This window comes from Bufo gargarizans, chromosome 1, assembly GCF_014858855.1.
Source record: "Bufo gargarizans isolate SCDJY-AF-19 chromosome 1, ASM1485885v1, whole genome shotgun sequence".
Lineage (NCBI taxonomy): Eukaryota > Metazoa > Chordata > Amphibia > Anura > Bufonidae > Bufo > Bufo gargarizans.
In genome coordinates this window covers 158,196,542-158,219,961 of record NC_058080.1, presented here as the reverse complement: position 1 = coordinate 158,219,961, position 23,420 = coordinate 158,196,542, and the positions used below count along the sequence as shown (strand labels likewise).

The window sequence follows — 23,420 nt, the reverse complement described above, 5'->3', positions numbered from 1 at the left end:
GCCCAGGGGCGGCGTTCACTGTGTTGGTGCCCAGGCTGCCCTGCCTTTTTTCTTTGTGCCCCAGCCTCTGCATATGCCCGCCCTCCTATTCCCTTGTGTCATCCTAAGGTCCGGCTGAGATCCCGCGACTGTGCACTGCCTCGCCAGGCGGAGCATGTGCACTGTGATGGCCATTGTTGGCACGGCATCGCTTTAACTACTCTGCATGCTTCGGCGAACGACGCAAAACCACCGGCAATGTGGCGTTTGCCTGTGCATGCGCAGTAGTTAAAGCGATGCAATGCCCACAATGGGCATCGCAGTGCGCATGCTCTGGCCCGGCGAGGCAGTGCACGTTCGCGGGATCTCGGCCAGACCTTAGGATGACGCAAGGGAATAGGAGGGCGGGCATAAGCAGAGGCTGCGGCGGGGGAACAATGAAAAGAGACAGGGCAGCCTGGGCACCAACACAGTGAACGCCGCACCTGGGCACTTGCGCGTGCTCATTTGCATATCAATCAAAGTTTGTTTTTCCAGCTTCTGCAAGTACAAAGACAAAGGTACCATAACATTCATGTATAGGTGTGCTATAGGGAAATGTAAGCACTGCATATGGTCATATGGAGGTGACAGGCTCCCTTTGTGTGTGGTGTAAGGCATGTGTACCAGACACACACGGTACTTGCAATAGTAAATGTGACCCAATGCTTTCAACTTCCTCATCAGAATTGGCTAGATAGCAGGGATGTTTTTATGCAGTGTTGTGCTGTCGGGATAGCAGTTTACACACCAAAAATGTCTGTTACCAAAAGCTGCAACACTGCAAGTGAGGATGACCGTAAAGGAAGTTCCATAGGAAAACAATGATCCTTTCACAATGCCCAGTCAGAGTAGTGTAGGTCAATGGAAGACCTAGAGGACATGTCTGTTATAGCAACTACTTGCACCCTGTTATAATAATTCTGTTGCATCTATTCTTATGATTCTATTTTGTACCATTCCTTTTATTCCTCTTCTACAAGTTATGAATTACTAGCGGTTTGCAATGAAGGTCCAGATTGGTGTCACCAGTTGTGTCCCTGCACAGTCTGTGACACTGGAAGCACTAATTGGATAGTGTGGGAAGGGACACAGCCTCTACTGGTAACATCCATCTGGACCTGCTAGTTATTCATTCATAACGTCTAGAAGGAATAATAAACGAGTGATACAGCATAGTCAATTACAGTATTACATGGGGGATGTAATTACCAGTAGTTGTTATAACAGACCTGTCAGGAGAGGTTACAGGTCCTCTTTAGGAGCATGGGAATGGAACAGGGCAGCCATTAAAATGAGTGGCAAGTGACGAGAGATTAAATTGGCTGCCTCGTTCAGGATAACATTTTAGGTACCTGTGAAGAATAGAGTTCAGTGTAAATGGGCAGTGACTGTTGGCGCCTGTTCCCAGAATACTGTAGTGTGCCATGTTCGTTCATTTATAAATGCCCAGATGAACATGTCACACAATGATATGCTTACTTTGGCTAGAACAGCAGGGTGGATAGTGTTACCAGCAATCTGCACCTAGGCCAGAAATGCTGCATGTGCTCTGCGAATGCTGCTCCATTACAATTTCAAGTCCTCTTCACTTCCAAACTTTATTATGAAAGGGTTGCAATGTTTTGTATGAAATCACTGGTGCTTGGTGATTACATCTTCTATGAATGATGCGATGACTATGTCTTGCGTGTTTTTCAGCATGTGGAGAAACATTACAAGATTCTACAGGCAATTTTTCATCTCCTGGATTTCCAAATGGCTACCCTTCTTATACTCATTGCATTTGGAGAATTTCCGTGACCCCAGGCGAAAAGGTAGAGGGAAAGCAGCCACTATAGGCACAACGACCATCTTGGTTATCTCTGTGGGTGTCGGCGCAGACTGCTTCGGTAGCCGGGGTATTGGACCCTGAAGAGGCCTGACCAGTAGCTTCTCCCATAACTTACACTCAAAGCGCTTTTTGTTTGTACTGATTGGGAGTGCACTAGAGAAGAAGCTGGACAGGAAAAGTGCTGCTTCTCCAGCCTGCCAGTGATCTATTCAAACTACCTGTTATAAAGTATTTGGAATACAGATGTAATATTTTTTTGAAAAAAAAAAAAATGCAAGTTGAAAATATTAAGTGCTGTATTCACTGCCGGATGTACTGATTTTTCAGTCACCTTTCATGATACACAATGTAGGCTGTATTACACTGGCAGATTATGAACACTCATTGACTATCATCTGGCAGTGTAATACTACTGCCGATTACCCGATGAACAAGCAAACACTCATTCATCATGCAATCATGCTAGATGATGCTGTCTAATCACGATCTGCTGCCAGCAAATAACTAGACAGCATGGGGACGAGCAATGGCATATAGATCGCTTCTCCCCCATGCTGCATGTAATAGCAGTGGTCTCCTCTGCTAGCGAGCAGACAATTGCCAGGAAGAAATGCTTCCCTCACGACAATCGCCTGTATGATCACTAGGTCTAATACAGGCTTAAACGTTTACTAGTTAATCGGGTAATTGGCGGCAGTATTACACTGACTGATGATCGCTAACTAGTATTACGAACACTCGTTAGCAATCATCTGGCAGGAAATCTACCAGTGTAATGGAGCCTTTAAAGTGGCTTCAGATTTGCATGGGTTCGTCGTGTTTTGTAGCATTAACACATAGGAGAGCTTTTAAATATTCACTGAGTTCTTCTGTTGGCAATTGACACACATTCTTCGTAAGTATGATTCTAATATTTCTTAGCTGCTGATATAGCTGTTTACTGTACCTCCGACAAGCCATCTCCTACGTTCTCAAAATAACTTGCCAAGAAATTGCTCTGTCAAGGTTAATGCGATGCATGACAAATTACATTAATTGAAGCCACAGTGCAGTAGCAGAATTTGCTTATGTGGCCAATTCAGTGCTAACTTATCTGACAAACATTGGCCGAATATCCACTGTAGAGACTTGTAGGGATATCCTGTTTGAGCTGCTTGGCTGCAGCAGAGAATCTCGCTAGAAAAATGAATGGACCGTTCTGATGTGCATAATACTTTAATAAACCTTTTTCCTCTTAAGAGTTAAAAGGTTTTTATTTTTAACAAATATTTTCAAATGTTGTATAAGTTGAACTATTAATATCTATGTTAACACTTTTTTTGATTATTTTACAGATTGTTTTAAATTTCACAACGATGGATGTCTACAAGAGCAGCCTGTGCTGGTATGACTATATTGAAGTCCGAGATGGCTACTGGAGAAAATCTCCATTGCTGGGTAGGTCATCTGTACCTGCTTCATAGTAGTACATGCATTACACTACAATATGCAGATTAATTGCCCAATTAACTTTTATTGCTTGCTTATCGGGGTACATTTTTCATATTAATTGAATAGTTGAGTAATAGTATTTTTTATGATTGTATTTATGTTAATAATTCATAAAAGAAGTAATTATTTGGCTACATCATTTCAGACACTTCTATGATCAGAATTTCCATACTAAAAGGGATTGTTGTACTCGGAGCCTCAGATTTTAACCCTTTAGGTAGAGATGAGACAGAACTTTTAGGCTGGCAGTTTCATGTATGAGATTAGGCTTTTTTGGCCGTAGATGGATTGTTAAATAGCTGTTTCCAAGCTTGGTGCTGGGGATATCTGAAAATGAAAGTACATTGAGCTGTAGATATTTTCATTTCGTCTTCACACTTCTTTGTGTTTATATTATGCAGTGTGAATACTTTCCTGCTGGCATAATAAGTCCTGTAACATCTATCTGGCTCACTGGCATTTCATGTTGTATGTCAGAACATGTAGACATAAATATGTGAATTATTTTTATAATTAAAAATAAGAAAGTAGCGTATATATCCAGATTTTTATTTACACTGCCTACAAAGCCTAAGTGTAAGATTTATTCTTGTATTGTTTTTATATATTTCTGCCTCTAGGCAGGTTTTGTGGTGATAAACTCTCAGAAGTCTTGACGACAACAACAGACAGCCGAATGTGGATTGAGTTCCGAAGCAGTAGTAATTGGGTGGGGAAGGGGTTTGCTGCAGTTTATGAAGGTAAGAAAATTAGACCATTCGCTCTTGCTGCAGGGTATTTAACTTGGACAACCCCCGTAAGGCTACATTCACAGGACAGTGGGAAAAAAAAATTGGTTAAAGGCAAAATGGTCTGTTTTTAATGGATATTTTGTTCACTAATGCCTTTCAGATATTCCCTTCAACTGTGTGGGGGCTGAAAAACAGACACAATAGAACATGTTCTATTTTTTGGGCGTCCCTTATGCACTGTCTGTCGAAAAAAACTGCCATGTGAATATCATTGTTCTTAAAATGTCAGACGGCACTTAAAAAAAGAAAATCCGTCACACGTCCATTTTTCATTGTCTTGTATATGTAGCCTAACACAGATTTTGCCCAAATGATCATTCATGCCTGATCACCACCCCATGTAGACATGGAACAAACAAGTGAGGAAGCATGTTTCTTGTTGACTGCTTCTTTTATATGGGTATAAAATTCATGGTCTGTTGTCAGCCTATCACCTCGTGTAAAAACGGATGTGCTGGCGACAATAATGCAAACTGCATGGGTAAAAATGGTCTTCTGTCTGAACATTCTCTTAACTGATACATTTGCATTTAACTGTGCGCTGATCACTTTGCTACTTCACCAATTGGTGCTTGTTGACTTTTTACAAAATGTTCTCCTTTCCTTGCCGGTTTTCATTACCAATTGTGATGCAAAACTGACTTGATTTTTCAGCAATTTGTGGTGGAGAGATCCACAAAGATTCTGGGCAGATCCAGTCTCCCAATTATCCAGATGACTACCGGCCATCGAAGGAATGTATATGGAAAATAACAGTAGCAGAAAATTACAATGTTGGATTAACCTTCCAGGCGTTTGAGGTAATGTTTTCTGAACTATGCGGTGGGGGAAGATAAATGCTCTTAGAAATCTTTAAAGGCTAACTGTCATATTTTAAAAAAAATATAATATTTTTTTTTTAGCGTATGTTACTGCTGCAGCAGCATTATGCGTAAAACAATCTTTAGTTTCTTCATTTACCACTGTTTTCCTTGAGTTTCCCCCTTAGTTACAGCTGTTTTGAATCCTACATTATGAGGATCTTCTCAAGATGGCTCCTCTGCTAGTTCTCTGAGGTCAAAACTGCATTCCCTCAGGTCGCATACAAACTTACTGTAGCCAGCAGCTTCCTACCAGCCAATCAGATTGGATTACTGAGACAAGCCTCCTCACTCTGAAGCCTAATGCAGGCATGCAGTGTGAAGGACCGCCCCTCTGTCTTCCTAGCCGGAGACAGATGAGCCATAGCAACAGTCTTTTAAGGGAGCAGTGGAAAGGGACAGGGGACATTAATGAAAGCTGTTATTATAAGGTAATTACATATCTTTTGGCAATCATTGACAGACTAAGTCTACTTTCACACTCTCTCGTTTTGGCTTTCCGTTTGTGAGATCCGTTCAGGGCTCTCACAAGCGGTCCAAAGCGGGTTAGTTTGCATTCTAATGCATTCTGAATGGAAAAGGATCTGCTCTGAATGCTTGCAGCGTATTGGTGTCCGTCTGTTGAAACTGAGCCAAACAGATCCGTCCTGGCACACAGTGTAAGTCAATTGGGATGAATCGGTTTTCACTGGCACAATAGAAAGCTGATACGTCCTCCCATTCAATTTCAATAGTGTTCAAGACGGATCCATCTTGGCTATGTTAAAGCTAATACAAACAAATCCGTTCTGAACAGATGCAGACAGTTGTATTATCTGAACGGTTCAGTCTGACGTATACACACAAAACGAAAGTGTGAAAGTAGCATTATGTTCCATTCACACGTCCGGAGTGTATTGCAGATCCGCAATGCATCCGGCCGGCACCCCCATAGAACTGCCTATTCTTTTCACAATTGCGGACAAGAATAGGACATGTTCTATTTTTTACTGAGCCGTGGACCAGAAGATCGGAGGCACACTTCAGAAATGTGGACAGCACACTGTGTGCTGTCCGCATCTATTCCTGCCCCATAGAGAATGAATGGGTCTGCACGCGTTCCGCAATTTTCGGAATGGATGCGGACACCTTCACGGACGTGTGAATGGACCCTTACTCGGGTATACATGCCTAGCTCTAATAAACTAGCAAATGAAAAGAAATATGACCGTTATCCTTTAATTCTTTCTCGACTGACCAATTGTAATTGACAGGCCAAGCTTTGGGCAAGCCCTTTTTCACAGTATACATTTTCTAGAGGATTAAATGGATTTGAAATGAATGTACACGTGCTAGATTTTAATTAAAATGTATATGGTCCTGACAGTAAATTCTGTTCATGAAGTCATAATCGGTTTTTGCAGACTGAATTGCTTTAAAATAAATGATAGAATAAATTTTTTATTGACTGAGCATAAATCCAATTTTAGCCTTGGACAGATAAGAAAAGGCCTGTCATTTTTTCCAAAGCGTTATCTTTTAATTATTGCCAGCATACTGTATATGTCTATCTTAATCCTTTTGGAAGATTGGCCATAATTGTGGCAATGCAAAGCCCCAAAATGTCCTTAAATTGTCCTCTCCCATCAAGTTGTATCTGTTTCTTTAAAAGCCAAGTGAAAACCATTTGTGCTGCCATTATAAGGGCTGTTAGCCAGTTTTCCAAGTTTTCAAGACAGCATAGCAGTGATAAATGCCCTGTTCACATGGTATAACTACTGTCAGATGTCCGGGACAGATCACGTAAGAGCTGTTAGTAAAGGGTCCCACGTAACTGGCAACTGCACAGCTGAAAACCACAAGGACATGCCAGTCTGCGCAGTTTTCAAATTGAAATTCACTGTCAATTGATTAAAAATGGCCACACAATGTTTTAGGTTCTGGGTCGCCATTAATAATCAGTCTATTTAATGCTGAATTTTTAAATAGTCACTTTGAAAACTCTGCAGATATACGTATCGATGTGTTTGTTTGTTTTTTCAGTCTGGTCTTGGAGGCTGCTGTTAAGCGGGACCCTACCCCAATGATGACCTCAGATTTGTACAAAACTCTAATATAGCATCCATTAAAGGGCTCATGCACACAAACTTATTTTCTTTCTGTGTCTATTCCGTTTTTTTTTTTTTTTTTGTGGACTGTATGCAGAACCATTCATTTCAATGGGTCTGCAAAAAAAAAAAACGAAGTTACTCCGTGTGCATTCAGTTTACGTATGTCCGTATTTCTGTTCTGCTAAAAAAAAAAATGTCCTATTATTGTCCGCATTACGGACAAGGATAGTACTGTTCCATTAGGGGCCAGCTGTTCCGTTCCGCAAAATACGGAATGCACACGGATGTCATCCGTATTTTTTGCGGATCCGTTTTTTGCGGACCGCAAAATACATACGGTTGTGTGCATGAGCCCAAAGTCTGTAGGGTCAGGCTGTATTATGCTTCTGATTTTATATGGAGGCAGACAAAGGTGTTTTCTGTTGGATTCATCATGACACCTTCTGCTGAAGGCATATTATGGAGGTGTTACTCCCTGCTCATCAAGCACAGTTCCATCCATTTGATAGCTGCTGTGCTTGGTATTGCCGCTCAGACCCATTGCCTTCTCAAACAGCTGATCAGCAGGGGTCCTGGGCGTCAGAGCCCCACTGATCAGATACTGATAACCTATCCTCTAGATAGGTCATCAGTATATAAATCTCGGGAAACATCCAGAGGATATAGGTCACCAGTATATAAATCTCAGGAAACATCCAGAGGATATAGGTCACCAGTATAGAAGTCTCAAAAAACCTCAAGTTTTTTTCAGTAATTTTTTATTTTTGAAATTCACAGAGAACGCATTTAAGGTTCATGCCCTTCTGACTTGTAGTTACTTGTGCTGAAATCCTATCCGCTAACAGTACCATATTGTTTCTTTGATTTTGCAGATTGAGCGCCATGACACCTGTGCTTACGATTACTTGGAAGTAAGAGATGGCAGCAGTGAAAACAGCCCCCTCATTGGACATTTCTGTGGCTATGACAAGCCGGATGATATCAGAACTACCTCTAATACCCTGTGGATGAAGTTTGTTTCCGATGCAACTGTGAATAAAGCAGGGTTTGCTGCTAACTTCTTAAAGGGTAAAGAGAGATTTACTTGAAAAGCTGTTACTGGGTAGCATAGCACCTAAACTTTGCAGACACTGCAGTTTTGGACACAGCAGCATTTTCATGCCTGGGAACCTCATGTGCGTTTAGCAGACAGAGCAAACCTGTAGTCCTGGCACAGTGGTGCTAATATGACATGAATGGCTTGCAGACTTTGCACTTTGTATTTTTCATCACTTAGTTACCAAATTCTGCATGCACTATGTAATCTCAGGGCCCCAGGACTGTTCTTGCATCAGCATTTCTGTATTAATGCAGCATAAAATCTTTTGAGGCAGATTTATTTATCAAGCTGAGGTTTCATGCCCAGTCTTATTTTTCATCCCAGTGCTAGCCACATTTTTTGCAGATGGCACACTGACCCTGTCATTTTTATGCGGCCATGCACATATCCATATTTTTTGCGGATACCTGTGTTTGCCCCCAAATTATTGAACATGTCTTATTCTTGTCTGCATCACGGATTAGACTTCTGTTCATGAGAGTGAAAAAAAGCAGATGGATGGGAACTGCATTTCATGCACAGAGCCATGTCCATTTCAGTCCATAAAGCCTTAGGCCTCGTCCACATTTCCGTGTCAGTGTCAAGTCCGTGAAAAAAGCATACTTGTTTCATCCGTGAAGGATCCGTGGTTGGTCTGTGTCAGTTTTTACCATCCGTGTTTCATCCATAACTCACTGACGTTGCTCAGCTGAAAATTAACTTCTAAAGAATATCTTATCTGTCTTCAGTGAAAATCAGACGCACCAAGGATGCCATCCGTGTTGTCAATGATTTCATAGACTTTAATGGGCGTGCTCGGTCCGCATCATGGTTCAAAGTAGTGCATCTCTCCGTGATTTTTATTTTTTTTTACTGACCCACTTAAATGTGAACAGACACATTTAAATCAAGGAGCACGTGTGCTGTCCGTGGAAAATGCAGACGGCACAAGTCGATGAGAAACGGAAATGTGGACGAGGCCTTAAACTGAAGATTGTCGTGATAAATGTGGATCATTTTGGGCAGAAAATGGAATCTGTCTGCTATGAGCAGAACCACTTTTTGCATCATTCTGTTGCTTTAAATATATATATTTTTTTGTTGGACCACACCCCTTCCTGTTAACCCCTTAGTGACCATCCTGTTTTGGGCCTTTACTGACCAAGCGTTTTCCTTTTTTCATAGTCTAGTTCCAAGAGCTATAACTTTTTTTTATTTTGCAGTCTACATAGCTTTATGAGGGCTTGTTTTTTGTGGGGCAAGTTGTAATGGTGCCATTTTGGGGTACACATAACTTTCTGATTAACTTTTATTAACACTTTCTGGGGGGGGGAGGGGGAGAACAGCAATACTGCCTCTACGTTTTTACATCATAAATTTTACGCCGTTCATTTTTCGGTATAATAACATATCTTTTATTCTATGGGTCAGTACGATTTTTACAACTTTTTTGCAATAAGAAAAAAATGTTTCTGCATTGCTGCTTTCCAAGAGCCATAACCTTTTAATTTTTTCTTTCTATGAAGTTGTGTGAGGGCTTGACTTTTTTTTTTTTTATAAAAAAATTTTTTTTCGGGACAACCATTTTTCACTGGTATCATTTTGCAGTAAATAGCGCTTTGTTTTTTTCAGTGGAAACTAGGAATAAGCAATATTTTTTTTTTTTTTAACGGCGATCACCTTGGGGGATAATTTACATGATATTTATGTAGTCCAGGTCGTTATGGACACTGCAATACCAAACATGTGGGAAAGATTTTTTATTTTATTTTTTGCAATTTATCTAATTGAAAAGGCATATTTTTTTTAACTTTAACCACAAGGGGACTATAACGGACAGCTTTTTTTTTTTATTACTTTTAAAATGCAATGCATTATCCCTATAGTGGATTGCATTTTAATGGCAATGCTATTCTAACATTGACCAGCAGGCTGCTCCAGAGAGGTGCAGCCTGCTGGAAATTACTGAAGGCTGGTTTGGGGCCTACATGAGACCCCAGGCAGCCTTCACACGCCTCGGCACCCCGCGATAGCATTTGCAGGGTGCCGATGGGAGACGGAGGGAATCCGCTCCCTTTGTCAGCACTTTACATGCAGCGCGTGCCATTTCCCACAGCATGTCAAGTGTTAAACAGCCCGCATCGGCACTCCTGTCGGTCCAGGCAGTTAGAGCAGGGCCACGGCTCTCATGTGAGAGCAGTAACGCCTCTCCCCGCTGCACGGGGACCTGCAGAGCTTAGACTGGGCCACTGTAAAAAAGCATCGGCCCAGCCTAAGGCCCTTAGTGACCGCTGTAAAAACACATATGGATGGTCGCTAAGGGATTACACTAGTTTATCAAAAGTCCTCCTTTGTACAGTCTTCTGTAGAGAATATATTTCATATGACCCTACTGGGTTTTATTGATAGTGATTTGTGAAAGTATTCATCCCAAGAGATCTGTATCTGTATTTTCAGCAAAAGGTGGCTCCACAAAGCATGTGAATACTTCAGGAGGTGAATACTTATGCACATTAAAGTGCATTGTTTTTTTGTCTTAATTTTTTGTCACAGTAAAAAATATTTTGCACCTTCAAATCCATTTTAATGAATTCCAAGTTGTAATGCAACTAAATCGGAAAAACATGGGGTCGTTGCTTTCACATGAAAAAAAAAAGTAATTTTATGGTAAATTATGGTAAACCAATTTTAAATTTGCTAAATATTTCTTTAATCGGGGGAATTTATTAATCGTGCTATATATGCAGTGATGGATCTCAGATTTTAAAGTGGTTGTCGGTTTTATATCTCCTCAGGATAGGTCATCCGTATGTAATAAGGGGGAAGGGGGTTCCGACACCCTGCACCCCGCCAATCAGGTGTTTGAAGAGGCCATGGTGCTCTGGTGATCCCGGCAGCCTCCTCTCGGCTTACCAAGGCCATATCACCAATGTACTGGACGTCACCCACCTAGGAAGAGGCTGCTGCAATCACCGGAGCGCTGCTACCGCTTTAAACAGTTGATCGGTGGGGGTGCTGGGATAGGGACCCCCTACCAATCAGATACTGATGACCTATCCTGATGATCAGGGTCATCAGTATAAAACACTCAGACAACCCCTTTAAGCTCTTTTGTCTTGAATCACATTTTCTTTTGGTGGTTGTTACACTCTATGCCTGCTATCCTTTCCCTGACAAGACTGTTTGCACATCTCGTCTTTGTTGGCACCTAGTTCGGTTATGCCCTATGGACCTGGATATGGGAACGATTGGCAACATTACTTATGAGGTTGGAAGTGAGCTTTAAGTACCTACAATGTTCTTTTATTAAAACAGAGGAAGATGAGTGTGCCAAACCAGACAACGGGGGTTGTGAACAACGCTGTGTGAACACTCTGGGAAGTTATAAATGTTCTTGTGACCCCGGCTATGAGCTTGGTCCAGACAAGAAAAGCTGTGAAGGTAACACACTGAAAATGTGAAATCAAATTATTTTACAAATAATTCTTATAGAATGGATTTATAAAAAGAGTATTGAATGTGCACTGTAGTTTTTCAGTAATATTGAGCTGAAGTATTTTCTCTATTCCTCTTAAAAGAGGACCTTTCACAGTTTTTTTTTGTTTTTTTTTTACACTGTGAACTAAGTATATAGACATGTAGAGCGGCGCCCAGGGGTCTCACTGCACTTACTATTATCCCCGGGCGCGGCTCCGTTCTCCTGCTATGCCCTCCGGTATCTCCGCTCACTAAGTTAAAGTGGGCGGAGTCTGCCCTTGTTCTTCTGTAGCGCTGGCCAATCGCATTGCAGAGCTCACAGCCTGGGAGAAAATAACCTCCCAGGCTGTGACCTCTGCGCTGCGATTGGCCAGCGCTAGAGCAGAACAAGAGCAGACTCCGCCTACCATAACTTTGGGACTGAAATCTCCACCTACTATAACTTAGTGAGCGGAGATACCGGAGGGAATAGCAGGAGAACGGAGTGGCGCCTGGGGATAATAGTAAGTGCAGTGAGATCCCCGGGCGCCGCTCTACATGTCTGTATACTTAGTTCACAGTGTAAAAATCAGTGAAAGGTCCTCTTTAAGACAAATCTGTGCTGTACAGTATAAAGAGAGCATTATTTTCTCCAGTGCTGTTCAGTCACAAGTTCCATGCATATATAACTATAATTTTTTATCCTTATTTGGATATTTCAGCTATAGCTTTAGCATTATGATCCGAAATAGGTTAGAGGGAAGTAGTTGGTTAATAATGACCAATATTCATAACTCCCCTCACCGATTCCTTGTCCGAATTCGGAGGAGTTTCCGGTCCTGCTGCTCTTCACTGCCTGCTCATAGGCTAGACATACAAGAAATGGCTTGGACTGGTGCTAAGCAAGTTATTGGGGAATAAAGATTTATTTTTAACCAGTTTTTTGCTGTTTAAAAGAATATGCCCCTTGACAACCCCTTTAAGACTAAAACCGGTATCTAAAGAGGATCAGTGTTATGTTTCTCAGATGTACCGCCATGTTACCCATGATCTTAAGCTATTTATTTGTTCCATACCAGGGCTATAATTAATATTCTTTTATTCATTGACTAAAATGAGCCAAGTCATAAATCTGCTTTACATTTCTGACCAGATCTCTACATATTTCTCCTTTCAGCTGCATGTGGGGGATTGTTAACCAAACTCAATGGAACTATAACTACCCCAGCCTGGCCCAAGGAATATCCTCCTAATAAGAACTGTGTGTGGCAGGTGGTTGCACCTTCACAGTACAGGATATCGGTGAAGTTTGAATACTTTGAACTAGAGGGTAATGAGGTCAGTATTTCTCATTCTCATCTGCAGTTCAGTGCATTATAGTTTAGCTAGCTTTGTGCAGTTTTTAAATTTCAAGCCCAGCTTGCTCCTCACCGCTCTGTTATGGCTCCCTGGGTTTTTGGCTCATGGCTGGCAAAAGTGATGATGTGTGACAGTCATTTATTATATAAGGTCACTTATACAAGTCCAGACCTCAGATACTTTTTGTCAATAGGGCAAATGGCTCCAGACTACTGCTTCCCTCCAGTGGTAGTCTGAGACGCTCCTTACACAGTGCTGACCATGTAAGTGAAATAAGTTGGCACGGCGCCTTCTAAGGCTACTTTTACAAAAGTGATGCTTGCAGCTGTTTTATGTCTGGCATAGGAACCCAACAAACCAGAACAGAACGCATTCTGGTGCACTCCTTTCTGGTTTGTTCAGTTTTTTCCCCATTTACAATAAATGGGGCAAAACTGAACCGTTGTGCTGAGACCCTGTGCTGAAAGTCAAAACCGGACAGCACAATGCAGGTGTGAAAGTAGCCTAATATCTGCCTAGCTCCTGTTTTTCAAAGCTAGATGAGGGTGAACAGGGAGAAGTATTTTTTTTATTCCTCCACCAGTGCTTTATATATCTCATGGAAGCCACAAAAGACTGGTCAGTTCTAGGACTCGATAGGTGATCTAATTATTGGCTACATAATCCATTAGATAGTATTTGTTCTACTTCTTAAATGGGGTTTTCCATCTTTGGGGGGCCTTTTTGGCCAGGCCTGGATCCGTGGATGAATGCATACTTACCTGCTCCCTGTCATTGGGTTCTGGCTCCGTCGCTCCCCTTCCATTGCTGCTGAGCTTTGGTCCCCTCGTGTCAATATCCTGTTTGAAAACAGCTGTAACCAGTCACTGGTTGCAGTGGTGATGCATCCATATTGTATCACGTGACTTACTGAAGCAAAGTGATACAAGGGGGACCGCTGTGGCCAGTGAATGGCTGAATCAACTGTCAAACCAGATGTTGACTTGTGTGGACTGGAGCGTGGCGGTCAAGGAGCCGGAACCCAGAGATGAGCAAGCAGATAAGTATGCTTCCTTCTGCAGGTCTGGCCACGTAGAGGGGGAGGCCCCTGAACATGGAAAACTGTCCAATATTCACGTTACTGATTGGACCATTTATATGGGTCGATGACTGACCGATATGCCTATAAAACTGCAGTGATCCTAGAAGCACATAGTTTACTACCTGTGATTTCTTCTCACGATAAGTGAAACCACATTTCTGTTTTAAATATGACACCAATTTATTAGACAGAAGTTGTGTTCACTCAATAGTATTAAATTAAGCGAAACTCTAACTAATCATTTTAATGGAAACACCAGAAAAGTAGAAACTTTAGCCAAGTTTTCTTTTTCTTCTATTTTTCAGTATGTTAAACGGCTATGATTTATGGATCTTGAATTAATAACTCACTTAGAGCCTCAAATGAACTTTTAAGCATAGTCATGACTGGAGGCAAAGACACATACAGACGTGGACAAAATTGTTGGTACCCTTTGGTCAATGAAAGAAAAAGTCACAATGGTCACAGAAATAACTTTAATCTGACAAAAGTAATAATAAATTAAAATTCTATAAATGTTAACCAATGAAAGTCAGACATTGTTTTTCAACCATGCTTCAACAGAATTATGTAAAAAAATAAACTCATGAAACAGGCATGGACAAAAATGATGGTACCCCTAACTTAATATTTTGTTGCGCAACCTTTTGAGGCAATCACTGCAATCAAACGCTTCCTGTAACTGTCAATGAGACATCTGCACCTCTCAGCAGGTATTTTGGCCCACTCCTCATGAGCAAACTGCTCCAGTTGTGTCCGGTTTGAAGGGTGCCTTTTCCAGACTGCATGTTTCAGCTCCTTCCAAAGATGCTCAATAGGATTGAGGTCAGGGCTCATAGAAGGCCACTTTAGAATAGTCCAATTTTTTCCTCTTAGCCATTCTTGGGTGTTTTTAGCGGTGTGTTTTGGGTCATTGTCCTGTTGCAAGACCCATGACCTGCGACTGAGACCAAGCTTTCTGACACTGGCTAGTACATTTCTCTCTAGAATTCCTTGATAGTCTTGAGATTTCATTGTACCCTGCACAGATTCAAGACACCCTGTGCCAGACGCAGCAAAGCAGCCCCAGAACATAACAGAGCCTCCTCCATGTTTCACAGTAGGGACAGTGTTCTTTTCTTGATATGCTTCATTTTTTCGTCTGTGAACATACAGCTGATGTGCCTTGGCAAAAACTTCGATTTTTGTCTCATCTGTCCACAGGACATTCTCCCAGAAGCTTTGTGGCTTGTCAACATGTAGTTTGGCATATTCCAGTCTTGCTTTTTTATGATTCGTTTTCAACAATGGTGTCCTCCTTGGTCGTCTCCCATGTAGTCCACTTTGGCTCAAACAACGACGGATGGTGCGATCTGACACTGATGTTCCTTGAGCATGAAGTTCACCTTGAATCTCTTTAGAAGTCTTTCTAGGCTCTTTTGTTACCATTCGGATTATCCGTCTCTTAGATTTGTCATCAATTTTCCTCCTGCGGCCACGTCCAGGGAGGTTGGCTACAGTCCCATGGATCTTAAACTTATGAATAATATGTGCAACTGTACTCACAGGAACATCTAGTTGCTTGGAGATGGTCTTATAGCCTTTACCTTTAACATGCTTGTCTATAATTTTCTTTCTGATCTCTTGAGACAGCTCTTTCCTTTGCTTCCTCTGGTCCATGTCGAGTGTGGTACACACCATATCACCAAACACAGTGATTACCTGGAGCCATATATATAGGCCCAATGGCTGATTACAAGGTTGTAGACACCTGTGATGCTAATTAGTGGACACACCTTGAATTAACATGTCCCTTTGGTCACATTATGTTCTGTGTTTTCTAGGGGTACCATCATTTTTGTCCATGCCTGTTTCATGAGTTTATTTTTTTACATAATTCTGTTGAAGCATGGTTGAAAAACAATGTCTGACTTTCATTGGTTAACATTTATAGAATTTTAATTTATTATTACTTTTGTCAGATTAAAGTTATTTCTGTGACCATTGTGACTTTTTCTTTCATTGACCAAAGGGTACCAACAATTTTGTCCACGTCTGTAGCTGAAAACAATTGGTGCATTTTCTAAAGCAATTCATGGTTCATAGCAAGAAGCTTAGAAAATTCCAGCATAAAACATTTTTATCAAAGCCATTAGACTATGTTATGGCAACATAATTCACGCATTGCCATACTGTACAGTTTAAGAATGCTTTAAAGATATTAACCCCCCCAAAAATAAAGTAGCTGTCTGATTGCTTTCTATATTCACATCAAGATCGGAGACTACTTTTGGTGCATATGGTGGGCCAAGGTCCCAGCATAAACATATCCATAGGGCTCCATTTATCCAACAGAGACCAAAACTTTTTTTTGTCATGTGGAATAACAGTAGTAGACTATGCTATTAAAATACAAAGGTGGTAACTGTATCGCTACTTAAACTAATACGGTTATCATTTATATTCTGTTAACAAGCTATGTGTTGGTTTCCAGGTTTGCAAATATGATTATGTTGAGATTCGAAGTGGCCTATCCTCTGATTCGAAGTTACATGGAAAGTTCTGTGGGACTGAAGTGCCTGAGGTTATTACCTCCCTATACAACAATATGAGAATAGAATTTAGGTCTGATAATACGGTATCAAAAAAGGGCTTCCGTGCGCACTTTTTTTCAGGTAAGGGCGGGCTAAATTTTATGTAATGCTATTTATTTCTTAGGAAGATTCAGGATCACTACATACGTGCTTACATTTCACACTGGCGTTCAGAGATTGGGCAGGCTCTCTGAATCTGGCATTGCTGGGCGCTGCTGAATGCCGACCAGCACCATTAACTATAATGGGGACCAGCGGAGATCCATCCACATCCCGACAAATACCGCTGCATGCAACAGTCTTGGTCCAGCAGATTCTCTGCGTATTTTCCAGGTTGCGGCCAGATATCTGCCAGTCCCCATTATAGTTATAGGGGCTGGCGGGCATACAGGCAGCATCTGGCAATGCCAGATCCAGAGTGCACTCCCTGTCTGAACACTAGTGTGAAGCTAGCCTTGGCTGTAAAGTTGAATACTCATATTTACTATACGTGGGTCTGATGTAAGTAGTGATTTGGTATACATAATTCCTTTTGGAAATGTCCAGGAAAATGACAACTGGGATCTGATGGGTTGTCGCGGGCAGCACCTCTACTTGTCGGTTATACATGTCTAGTAACATTTAAATGTAATGCAATACGTAGCAAAGCACATCCAGGAACCAGACGGCCAGTGGACCTTCCAGAATTACATCTTCCCGTTTTCTTTTGTCTCTGGCCTTAGCTCTTACCGTGTGAGACCGGGCTCTGTTCATTCACATGTAATAAATCAGCCCTCTGTGAGGAAAGTGGTGTCCTTACATATTTCTTTCCAAAGCTTATACCATTAATATTCTTGAGTTTCCTCCTTGGCAAGGTAGAACTAAAGTGAAGTCTAAAATAAGTCCCCAGTCCCATGCCATATCAATATGAACTTTTTGCCAGGACCTCATTATGTAATGGAAATGACTTTTCCCTTTACACTTTTAAATAGAGTACTATGTGTACTGAGTAATAATAAGACTCCGTCCACACTTCATCTGCCCCGTACCTCTCACTTATACTTTTATATACCAAGAAAGGGAATTCAAACCTATACTGTAAATCATGGCTTTTGCTAGAGAAAGGGGATACTGTGCTTGACAGGTTTAAATCTGGACAATGTGATAGAAGATGCTGGATATTGTAGTCTGTTACTACCCGATGACATTGAGCGGTCTGCATTAAAAACAATTCTGCTGAATGTCAATCTGCAGAAAGCACAGATTTGGTTGAATTCGATCCCAGTTTTTTTTTTTTTTTGTGCAGAATGCATTTTAGGGCTAGTACTATAAGTATGTGCGCACAGGGCGTACGATTCAGTGGAGAAGTAGAAGAATAAAGTACCATATGAATCACATATGGTTTGCTGTGGATTCCACCCTCTCCATTGCAAAGTGTGAAAGCGGTGATGGAGATCCACAGCCTAACTTAAAGGGGTTCTTCTAGGTCATCAATATTAAAAGCCCGGACAACCCCTTTTAACATACTACAGATTTCAAATCCGCACCACAAGTCAATTTAATGTTAAAAGTCCGCAACACGTTATCTGATGACACTATCCGCCACTTGTGAACCTAGTCTTAAACCGTACACGTCCTGAAGATGTTGCTGTACATAATTATCTGCTGCAATTCATAGAAACCTTTCATGTCAACAGAACAGTTCAGACCGTTAGTCTTTTACACTAGTCTTATACAAGAATGGCGAGATTTATCAAAATTGGTCAAGGAAAACTAGTTTAGTTGCCCATAGCAACCAATCAGATTCCACTTTATTTTAAGAGCTCCTTTGGAAAATGAAAGCTGGAATCTGGTTGCTGTGGGTGACCAAGCCAGTGTTCCTTTACACTGGTTTTGACAAATCTCCCCCTATATGCCTTGCTTTATAATACAGATAATACAGAGTTAGGCTACATGCACACGAACGTTGTTTGTTTCCTTGTCCGTTCAGTTTTTTTTCTTAGTTTTTTTTTTTTTTCGGATCCGCAATTTGCGGACCGCAAAATACATGCGGTCGTGTACATGTAGCCTTACAGACAGTATTGGGTACTGTTCACACATTCATGTATTTTCCATAGGTAAGCCATCCATGCAGTTTAAAAAAAAAAAAATCTGACACCATTCTGTTGCTGAAACTTCTGCCAGAGGACGGCCAGCGGAGCCACTTGTATTGGCCCCATTGAAAGTCAGTGGAACTTGTCTGCTTTTTTCCATGTGGAATCCAGAATATGCATTTTTAAAATGCGGTGTGGTCATCATTTGACATAGATTTTATTTTTTGATTACAGGCATTGTCCAGCTGTTAATATTGATGACCTATTGACAGGATAGGTCATCAATATCAAATTGGCAGGGGCCCAACACCCAGCACTCCCTTCGATCAGCTGTTTGTAAAGGAGCGGTGGCGTAGTGTAATTACAAGAACTCGCTCCATTGACTTGAATAGAGCGAGTACTTGGATTACACTGCACTTCCGAGACACAGCGCAGTGTACAGGAAGCCTCCTCTTCAGACAGCTGATGGGCAGGGATGCCAGGTGTTGGACCCCTGCCGATCAGATATTGATCTATCCTGACCATGGACAAAAGTATTTGAGAAAGGTATAAAATACCCTCTTAAAGGGAACCTGTCACCGGGATTTTGTGTATAGAGCTGAGGACATGGGTTGCTAGATGGCCGCTAGCACATCCGCAATACCCAGTCCCCATAGCTCTGTGTGCTTTTATTGTGTAAAAAAAACGATTTGATACATATGCAAATTAACCTGAGATGAGTCCTGTCCCTGACTCATCTCATGTACAGGACTCATCTCAGGTTAATTTGCATATATTTATTTACACAATAAAAGCACACAGAGCTATGGGGACTGGGTATTGCGGATGTGCTAGCGGCCATCTAGCAACCCATGTCCTCAGCTCTATATACAAAATCCCGGTGACAGGTTCCCTTTAAATTGAGTTTCCTGCATACGGTTGTCAGTTTGTCAGATTCCTGAGTGTGTGAACATAACCCTGTGGGCCATAACTGCCATTACAATTTTTATGTTGTCAACATTCAAGTTAGTTAAACTCATGTGATACAGGTGGACAGTTTGTACTACATCAGATTGCCAGCCCCCCAGTAAAGACTGCATTACATACCATTAAAATCATCATAGAAAACTCTATAAACACTTTGAGCCTGAAGATTTTAGCTCTGAAATTTGTATATTGTGGAAAAAAGCTTAGGATCAGTACAAGATAAATGATGTGATGCATTTGATTAATTGCCAATATATATCAATGTTATATACCATATTTGTTCACCTTAATTACTTGAAGACCTCATGCATACAACCGTATTTTATTTTCCCGCAGCCACATTTTTTTTTTGTGCATTAGATGCAAACCCATTCACTTCAATGGGGCCACAATAAATGCAGACGGCTCACTGTGTGCTGTCCGCATAAGTCTGTCTGCATGTCCGTTCCTACAAAAATGTCCTATTCTCGTCCGTTTTGCTGTTTGCAGACCTCAAAAAACATACGGTCATGTGCATGAAGCCTAATGGGATAGATGAATATGGTAATGGAAATTCATGATCGATAAATATGTTGTGGATTTGTAGGCGATATTCAGAAATCTTTTTGTGCAGCTTTTCAATGTTTTTAAAGTTTTTTCTTTGTGTTTGTACACTTGTTAATGCTGTTTATTGTGGTATAACTTTTTTTCTTATATTTTTAGTATTTTTATAGGTGGTGTTATTAGATTGGGAAATTTTGAAGGTTTCTTATCTTGGTTTTAAAACTGTGGAGATACTATTAAAATATGTTGGGGAATTACATAATTTTCCTAGCATATTACCATATCCAATCCAGTGACGTTATTATTGGAACACCATCGTGGCTGAACAGAGTGATCACATTGCAGTCAATTCAATTCCTTAACATATTTTTGAAAGTAGTTTTGCTTTCATATAGTTGGTCACTGTATGCACTGGACACTAAGGGATCATTGGAGAGGGGACTATGCCAATACATTTCTGCCAATGTGCAAATACATTTTTGTTCACAGACAAGAAAGCTGCCTGCAAAGAGAAAATTTTTATTTTTGAATCTTGCAAGGACATGATAAAAGGTGCCCCATCAGGTCATGAACGTATATATGACAGACTGGTGTCCTCTGACAGTCTCAGAGGTACGACCAACCTGACGTAAGCTAACCTGTTTTGGGGAATGGATGTGTGGTTTTTTTTCTTGGGGATCGGCACACACATCCATTCACAGTTGGGGAAACTGCTTTCTGCTCACTAAAGAACAAATGTTTTTGGGGTTTATGGACTCCACAAAACATATGTTTCAAAAACTTCAACTAACCAAATGGAAATATCAGTAAGCTATTTTTTTAACCATAAACTTACATTAAATTATGCAACATATGATATAAAGTGCAATGTTTCCATAACCTGGCCTAGAAGCATCCATAGGACTGTGTCTTTTTTTTAATTTGTCATTCACTGGCATCCAATTCATTATTTAAAGAGTCAGTACTTTCATCCATTTAATACAGAATAGTGTAACTAGCAAATTTCTAAATCACTTCATTTAAAAAATGTCCGCATCCACCTGGAAAAAAAGCTGTAAATTCGCGACCATTGGGATCCTCATTCCACCTAATTTGCAGTCCACTGCCTGTCGTCAGGCAAGATCTGTCCATAGTGACGGAGATGCAGTAGACCGCTCACAGGAAATGAGGGCGTGTCGGAGATATCTGCTCTGTGGGCTCTAGAACTGAAAACTAACATTGTGGGAAGTAAGGGAAAAGATGTCACAGCAGTATAGTGCTGGCAGGTTTCACAGTAGGGATACGCCCATGCTTCTGAGTCAAATGCATCTATCTGTGCAGATGAAACGGGGACTAATAGGGTTGGAAAATACATTGGGAAGGCAAAAAAAGGATCTTCAGTTATGATTGCACAAAGAAGCACAGCCATTATGCATGTGTTTATTTTTTTATAACTCGGGTACACTTTAAAGCTAATTCAGGCAATGAAAGTATTGTTACCTTGGCTTAATTTCTAGGAGTGTTGAGAGTATTCTACCGAAACATAGGTCTCCTTCTCTGATATTGTCTGATCCCCTAGCTGTTGGATAGCTTTATCTTGGATGGGCCCACAGTTGTACTTGGCTAAATTCAGATCTCTGCTGGATGCTACTGGAACCTGTCAACTGCACGTTGACAGGCACACCCCAATAACTTGGCTAAGAACCTGTAATGCATATTGCTCTACTCCATTCCAGGAGAGCGTTTCACCGTCAGATTACTTTATATTGCCTACCACCATATATTTCAAACAATATTAATTTTGTGTAGAATTAATATCCTATCTACTATTTGCCCTGCATCAGTTGCACCAGGATGGCATGGTTACATGCAAATTCTATCTAAAATCAAACAAAAGGAAATAGAATTCCTTGAGTTTGTTTCTGGCTATCCATATACTTGTGTTTTCTTGCTACAAAATTCACTAAGAAATGTCTGAATCCAATTAACGGTAAACAGCTCCTTTTTAGGTGGGAATGGTATTTAATAATGTTTTTTATATGAGAACCGAGAATATCATTATTCCTATTACCGGTACTTGTGTAAAATATAACCTGCAGATAAAATACCGGTCTAACATTTCATGTTAAAAAGATTTTGTAGTTTTCCCCTTTAGAAGCCCTCATGACTAATAAGCCCTTGAAGGATGACTTACTAGATGAAATTACCGAGCTTTGCCTTGTGATTAACTTTGTCCCTTTTAATTAATGTAATTTTTCAGCATCCTTCTGATACATGGCCATAGCACAGCATTAGATGCTGTAGTATTTTTTTATGTATGTCAGAAGCGACCTGCCAGTTTTGATTTGAAGCTATGACCTGGTCTATTTGATAATGACATCTGACACATTCCTGCGCAAGCGGATGCCTCTCTGGAATGTCGACTGTTAGAGTCCTTTTTATGCAGCAAAACTGTTGACCTTCTGCCAGTTACTCTTCATCTTTTCATCTCTAATGGTTCTAATGGTGGAAGTATCAATATTTAATACCTATTAATTTACGTCTCTGTACTGGGTGCTTCCTTGTTACATATTAATATATCTCTCTAGCTCTTTGGATTGGTCTCGTATGTACACATTTTATATACCCAGATGATATATAATGTTTAAAGGTCTAGATTGATTTCATCTAAGTTTAAACTATACACAGCCTGTATCCTTGTATGTTATGCTTGAGAACTTTCTGTCTTCAGTGATTTACAATTAGCATATTAAAACATTTTACCGAGATGATTATTGATCATCACAATTGCTGTATGTTTTCAAAATCTGTACCAAATTCATAGACTTTTCTATACAAGGTTACAGGTTGACCTGGTACTCTGCTGCATGGGGTGCTTTGCTTGAATTAACAATTATTTTGTGTTTTTGCTGATGTGCACAATGCAAAGTTTTCCTGCAAATTAAGACTTGTGTTACTTGCAGACAAAGATGAATGCTCTAAAGAGAATGGAGGCTGCCAACATGAATGCATCAATACTATTGGTAGCTATGTCTGTCAGTGCCGCAATGGATTTGTACTCCATGAGAATAAACATGACTGCAAAGAAGGTAGGAGCCACTGAATATACGTGTGGAATGAAATGAGTTATAGGAAAGGCCAGGGTTATACACCTACATGGAAAGTGCATTCTTAAAGGGAACCTGTCACCTGGATTTTGTGTATAGAGCTGCAGACATGGGCTGCTAGA

The 23,420-nt window shown here is 40.8% G+C and overlaps 1 protein-coding gene across 1 annotated transcript in view; it reads left to right on the top strand.

The window, feature by feature from the left end:
- TLL1 (tolloid like 1) overlaps positions 1-23,420 on the top strand; it is a 136,698-nt gene that overhangs the window by 101,627 nt on the left and 11,651 nt on the right. Inside the window, exons 10-18 of the mRNA XM_044296618.1 lie at positions 1,720-1,835; positions 3,187-3,289; positions 3,964-4,083; positions 4,789-4,934; positions 7,957-8,152; positions 11,478-11,603; positions 12,796-12,956; positions 16,532-16,712; positions 23,155-23,280. Coding sequence (XP_044152553.1) covers positions 1,720-1,835; positions 3,187-3,289; positions 3,964-4,083; positions 4,789-4,934; positions 7,957-8,152; positions 11,478-11,603; positions 12,796-12,956; positions 16,532-16,712; positions 23,155-23,280 — 1,275 coding nt within the window. The remainder of the gene's footprint in view (positions 1-1,719; positions 1,836-3,186; positions 3,290-3,963; positions 4,084-4,788; positions 4,935-7,956; positions 8,153-11,477; positions 11,604-12,795; positions 12,957-16,531; positions 16,713-23,154; positions 23,281-23,420) is intronic.